This window comes from Rhodotorula toruloides, assembly GCF_000320785.1.
Source record: "Rhodotorula toruloides NP11 unplaced genomic scaffold Scaffold49, whole genome shotgun sequence".
Lineage (NCBI taxonomy): Eukaryota > Fungi > Basidiomycota > Microbotryomycetes > Sporidiobolales > Sporidiobolaceae > Rhodotorula > Rhodotorula toruloides.
The window spans coordinates 1-6,198 of record NW_015623009.1 but is presented as its reverse complement, the minus strand read 5'-3'; the positions used below and the strand labels follow the sequence as shown (position 1 = coordinate 6,198).

Genomic DNA, 6,198 nt, shown 5'->3' with positions numbered 1-6,198 from the left:
CCCCCCCCCCCCCCCCCCCTGCGCGAAGAAATCGCATTCTCTTCTCTCGCCCGACCCGGCCGTTGCTCCTCTACCCTCCGCTGGCTCCGTGCGTTCTCGTTGAGGTTCCTTACGCCGTAAAGCCAGATGAGCGAGACGAATCCGCTTTCCCATGCCCGTCTGCGTTCCGAAAATCGATGCTGACAGCTAGTCGCTGCAGTAGCCGAGGCCGGGCGAGCAGCGGTGCAAGGGGCGTGGCAGTCTGGCTGTCGCTAACCGCAGCAACTGCGTGTCCAGCATGGGCTTGCGTGCGTGCGAGACACGGGTGAAGCGGAAGAGGGAATGCGAACGTGACGTCGCTCGTAGCAAGACAGACTGCGAGCGCGTAGACGAGGGAGTGCTGGATGAAGAATGCATTCGAAAGCAAAGAAGAACAGCTACGAGTCGTGACGGCTCAGCGAGCGAGTCCCACCAGAGGTGAAGCGACGTCCTCCTCGTCAAGCAAGAAAGCGGACAATGCGAGCCGTCGCATGCCGTCCTCCCCGCCCAATCGCGCACACACGCACACGCACACGCGCACACACATACGAAGGAGCCCCCCTCGACAAATGGTTCAGCCACGCCTTGCGAATCAATCACTGCGCCCCACCCTACCCACACAGGGGATCGGCACGGACGCAATAAGCGCTTGACTTCTAGTTATTGTTGTTTGTGGCAATGTCATCATGGTAAGTCGAGGGGGTCCACCGTGTGTGCGTGTGCGTGTGTGCGAGCGAGCGAGGAGAGCGAGGTTGAGAGCGGATCGAGCGTGAGCGGCGGCCGTAGCGATGCAGCGGGAGTGCCCAGCGTCGAGTCCAAGCAGGAACAGTCCCGTACAAGCAAGCACGCGTGAGAGCGAGCGTCGAGTCTGCGAGGGAAGGGAGAAAAAGCGTCAGCTCGACGGCGACACGACGCGGGCGGGCGGGAGTTGGACGTGGAATGGACGGTGTGCTCACCTGGAGCCGTCTGGCGCGTGTCGCAGCGCCCCGCGAGCGAGTTTGGGCGGGTCGAGTGAAGCGTTGGAGCGAGAGAGGGGGAGCGGGCGAGCTTGGCCTCCTCCCTCACCCTCACACCGCTCGACCCGCGCACGATGGAACGCCAGGCTGCGTGAGTCTACCTTCTCGTGCCACACCCACCCAGCCCACCCTTCGAACGGGCGCAAACGGCGCCGCCGCCGCTCCCCTCGTCCTCGCTGCCACCCGCCGTCGCTCAACATGGCGCGCACACGGCGCAGGGACCCCAGCTGACTCGCTCGTGTGCCCGTCGACAGCTCTCGCCGCGCGCAGTACAAGAACAAGGGCATCTTCGGACAGGAGGGTGCGTCGCCGCCGTCCCCCCTCGTCCAACTACTCGGCCGCGGTCATCCTGCGCCACTCTCGCTCTCCGGGGATCAGGTGCGCGTGCGATAGACTGTGCTGACTCTGCTCGTCCACCCGCAGAGCTCCGGCGGAGGCGCGAGGAGGCGCAGGTCGAGATCCGCAAGCAGAAGCGCGACGAGACCATCGCCAAGCGCAGGAACCTCAATGCCGCGTCCAGCGGCGCAGACTCGGACGACGAGTCTGGCGTCGACTCGTCCGTGAGTCGCAGCGGTCGTCCGTTTTGCCCAATTCCGCCCGCTGACCTGCTGTCGTGCAGTTCCTGGAGCAGCTCCCCGCGATGATCCAAGGCGTCTTCTCCGACCAGCCCGATCAGCAGCTCGACGCCACGACCAAGTTCCGCAAGCTCCTCTCGAAGGAGCGCAACCCGCCCATCGAGAAAGTCATCGAGTGCGGCGTCGTCGCCCGCTTCGTCGAGTTCCTCCGCTCCAGTCACTCGATGATCCAGGTGCGTCCGGCACAGTCACGCTGTCATGATCAACTTCTGGCTAACGCATTCGCGGCTCGCAGTTCGAGGCCGCTTGGGCTTTGACCAATATTGCGTCCGGCACCTCTGAGCACACCCAGGTCGTCATCGAGTCCGGCGCCGTCCCCGTCTTCATCGAGCTCCTCTCCTCGCCCGTCCTCGATGTCCGCGAGCAGGCCGTCTGGGCGCTCGGCAACATCGCCGGCGACTCGCCCAAGTGCCGCGACTACGTCCTCGAGCAGGGCGCCCTCCGCCCGCTCCTCGCCCTCCTCAACGAGCCCCACAAGATGTCGATGCTCCGCAACGCCACCTGGACCCTCTCCAACTTCTGCCGCGGCAAGAACCCGCAGCCGAACTGGGAGCTCATCTCGCCCGCCCTCCCCGTCCTCACCAAGCTCATCTACTCGCTCGACGACGAGGTCCTCATCGATGCGTGCTGGGCCATCTCGTACCTCTCGGACGGCTCGTCGGACAAGATCCAGGCCGTCATCGAGTCGGGCGTCGTCCGCCGCCTCGTAGACCTCCTCATGCACCACTCGACTGCCGTCCAGACCCCCGCCCTTCGCTCCGTCGGCAACATCGTCACCGGCGACGACCTCCAGACCCAGGTCGTCCTCGCGTCGGGCGCGCTTCCCGCTCTCCTCGCCCTCCTCAGCTCGCCCAAGGAGGGCATCCGCAAGGAGGCGTGCTGGACCATCTCGAACATCACGGCCGGCTCGCCCGCGCAGATCCAGTCCGTCATCGACGCCAATATCGTCCCGCCCCTCATCAACGTCCTCCAGCACGCCGACTTCAAGACCAAGAAGGAGGCCTGCTGGGCCATCTCGAACGCGACGTCGGGCGGCCTCCAGGAGCCGAGCCAGATCCGCTACCTCGTCTCGCAGGGCTGCATCAAGCCCCTGTGCGACCTCCTCACCTCGACCGACAACAAGATCATCCAGGTCGCGCTTGACGGACTCGAGAACATCCTCAAGGTCGGCGAGGCGGACAAGGAGCAGAACGGCGGCGTCAACCAGTACGCGCTCTTCGTCGAGGAGGCCGGAGGAATGGTCGCCATCCACAACCTCCAGCACCACGAGAACCTCGGTGCGTCTCCGTCCCTGTCCGGAGCTTTTCGCTGCTTTCACTTGCTGACGACTTCGTGATCCGTTCTTTCACCCGCGACTCGACATCTTCCCGCTCTTTCAACGCATCGCCTGCGCCGTCAACCGTGCTCGTCTTCACGTTTCCGCCTTCACCCCGACTCTCGATTGTTCTCTCTGGTCGCCTGCTTCGACACTGTCCCTCGCCTTCGCCTCGTCTCGCAACGCACACAACGACTTCACGCGACCGCAGAGATCTACAAGAAGGCGTTCGACATGATGGACCGCTACTTCCCCGACGACGAGGGCGACGAGACCGGTCTCGGCGATGCGCAGGTCGACGAGCAGGGCGCCTTCGCTCTGCAGACCAACCTCCAGGCGCCTCAGGGCGGCTTCTCTTTCGTGAGCACCGGTTCTTGCGCACGAAACGCTCGCAGCTCGCTAACGCCGTCACTCCCGCAGGGCAACATGTCTTGATCGCGTCGCGCTTCGACTCTTCCGGCTTCACCCTACTCCTCCTTTTACCCTCAACCTAGACCCTTTCCACGTTTCCGGCGACGGCTTCGAGCCAGCGCGCCCTTTTCCTCGCGTTTTCACGCCTCGACGCCGACTCGCGCCGACCTTTTCTCCAGTTTCAGTACCTCGGTTCTTCGCCTTCAGCACTACTCTGTACTCGTCAGCTTCGCCACACGTTATATCTCCCACCCCTACGCACCTCCCGCTCGCATGGTTTTGTCGCTCCCTCGTTTCGTCCTCCCCTGTTGATCACGCTTCTCAAAAGGGAGCTGAAGGCTCCCTCCCATCGCAGTCCTATCACTCAGCATGTCGCCTCATCGATCTCAAGGATCACCCGCGACCCAGTTATACGATACCCTCTCCCTCCGTTCCACTCTCTGCCCGTCGCATCCCTCGCTTCTTTGCAAGGCTCACGTCCGTTCGCTTCCGCACGCCGAGCTGGACGCCAGCAAGAGGTCTGTGTCGGTCTGTCTGCATCGCAAGCCTACACACACGCTCGCATTGTCCGGCCGTTGTCGTCGCTTGTCGCCGCGAGCAAGCACCGCGTACGAGTACATGCGCCGGCGGCCTGAGCGGCTTCCTTTGGCTGGCTGGCGGTCTGCAACGTCGTTCTGCCTCGTTTCACACTCCACAACACCGCTACGAATGGACCGCAAGCGCGAGAGGAGCGTCGAGGTCGCTTCGTCTCGCTCGCCCAAGTTGTCTCGCGTCGACCACACGCTCGACAGCGTGCTCGCGCTCGCCGGGCAGCACGCGAGTGCGCGCTACGCTGGCAGCGACCCGCTCATCTCGCCCGCCTCGCCGCCCGTCCGCCTCGACCCCGTCTTCGTCGACTTCCCCACCCTCGCCTTTCCCTACCCGCCAAACAACGTCCACACGCCCGAGGTGGACCCGCCGCTCGCTCAGGCAGGCTCATTCGAGGCCATGCTCGCGCCTCACGGCTCCGGCGAGTCGCACGCTGCTGTCGCCGCGCCAGACGGCGCGTTCCCGCATCCAGGATTCGGAAGTCCGGGACACGGCAAGGGAGCGGCGCAGGGAGCGAACACGGTGCGTGCGAGCTGTCGTTGTACTTCCTGGGATGGCGTGGTGCACTGGGCGCGAGCGCAGCGCTTAGGCTGACGGCGTCGTCGCGGAGGGGCCTCCTGGTTTCGGCGGGAAAGCGGGCTGACCTCGATCCTCTGCTTCGTTGGCTCCAGTGGCCGTCTCCAGCTCACCACGGCATCCACATGTCCCCGTCCGGCAATTCGATCTCATCCTTCGCGACCACACCTTCCCTCGCCGCCTCGACCTCGTCCGCCATGTCCCATTCTTCCTCCGCCGACACCCTCTCGACCCGCCCGAGCAGCCATTTCTCGCCTCACTCGACAGCGACCTCGCCAGGCGTCTACTGCGTCGTCCCGCCGTCGCCCGCCTCGAGCGGCTACTTCGGCGAGCCGTCCTCGCACGGCTTGGGGCTCGACTTTGCCGCTCCACCGCTCGCGTCTCTGCCCGAAGAAGCGCACGGAGCAGACGCAAAGGGCAAGAATCGCGTCCCGAGCGCGATGATTGTCGAGGAGGCGGGCAGCGTCTCGCCGGAACCGCGAAAACGGCAGACGACTCGACCTGTCGACGTTTCGCGGCGGGGCGAGGACATTGGGCTGTCGCTCGGCGACTTTGACATCCTCGACACGCTCGGGTGCGTTCGCATGTCGTAACTTTCGCTCCCTCACAGCGCTGACACCTGCGTCTCGCAGCACCGGCACCTTTGGCCGCGTCCTCCTCGTCCGGCTGCGCACGTCGCCTCGGCGACCGACGCAGACGCAACCGCACTACTTCGCCATGAAGGTGCTGGAGAAGAACACGATCGTGCGGCTGCGGCAGGTCGAGCACGTCAACTCGGAGCGGACGACGCTCGCGCATGTCGACCACCCCTTCGTCGTCGATCTGTGCGTGGCGACACATCCTTGCACATTCACTGTGAGCTGACAAGCCGCCGCGCGCAGCTTCTGCACCTTCCAGGACGAAGCCAACCTGTACATGCTCCTCGAGTTTGTGCAGGGTGGCGAGCTCTTCTCGCACCTCCGGCGAGCCGGCCGCTTCTCCCCCGACGTCTCGCGCTTCTACATCGCGAACCTCGTCCTCGTCCTCGAGCATCTCCACAAGCAGGACATCGTCTACCGCGACCTCAAACCCGAGAACCTCCTCATCGGCGCAGACGGACACATCAAGGTCACCGACTTTGGCTTTGTGAGTCGCGCTGCGCCCTCCTCCGGCGTGCAGATGCTCACTCTACGCTCTCGCGCAGGCCAAATACGTGCAGGACCGGACGTTCACGCTCTGCGGCACTCGTGCGTTTCCTTCGCTTCCATGCGACGCGGTCGCTTCGCTTGCCCAGCGCGAGACTGACTGGTGCACTCACAGCCGAATACCTCGCGCCCGAGATCATCACCGCAACCGGCCACAACGCCGCCGCCGACTGGTGGGCGCTCGGCGTCCTCCTCTTCGAGCTTCTCGCCGGCTACCCTCCCTTCTTCGCCGACAACCCGCTCGAGATCTACGAGAAAATCCTCAAGGGCAGGTTTGCCGTCCCGCGACACGTCGACCCGCTCGCGAAGGACCTCATCAAGCGGCTTCTCACGGCGGACCTGAGTCTGCGGCTTGGCAACCTCAAGGGCGGCGCGCAGGACGTCAAGTGTCATCCGTGGTTCGAGGGAGTTGATTGGTCGGCGGTGGAGCTAGGGTTAGGGTTAGGGTTAGGGTT

The 6,198-nt window shown here is 64.5% G+C and overlaps 2 protein-coding genes across 2 annotated transcripts; both read left to right on the top strand.

Annotated features, from left to right (window-relative positions):
- Positions 1-1,108: 1,108 nt before the first annotated feature.
- On the top strand, positions 1,109-3,419 carry RHTO_06700 (karyopherin alpha subunit; the record flags this gene model as incomplete). Its single annotated transcript, XM_016420359.1, has 7 exons — positions 1,109-1,125; positions 1,289-1,335; positions 1,458-1,594; positions 1,654-1,842; positions 1,905-2,946; positions 3,196-3,344; positions 3,405-3,419. The coding sequence occupies 7 exons, from the start codon at positions 1,109-1,111 to the stop codon at positions 3,417-3,419; spliced, it is 1,596 nt and encodes a 531-aa protein (XP_016269210.1).
- A 684-nt stretch (positions 3,420-4,103) lies between these two features.
- Positions 4,104-6,198, top strand: RHTO_06699 (cAMP-dependent protein kinase catalytic subunit; the record flags this gene model as incomplete). The annotated part of the gene is made up of 6 exons (XM_016420358.1): positions 4,104-4,505; positions 4,655-5,133; positions 5,192-5,383; positions 5,441-5,684; positions 5,743-5,785; positions 5,859-6,198. Coding segments are annotated over 6 exons (1,700 nt in total), but the record flags the coding sequence as incomplete, so codon positions are not given.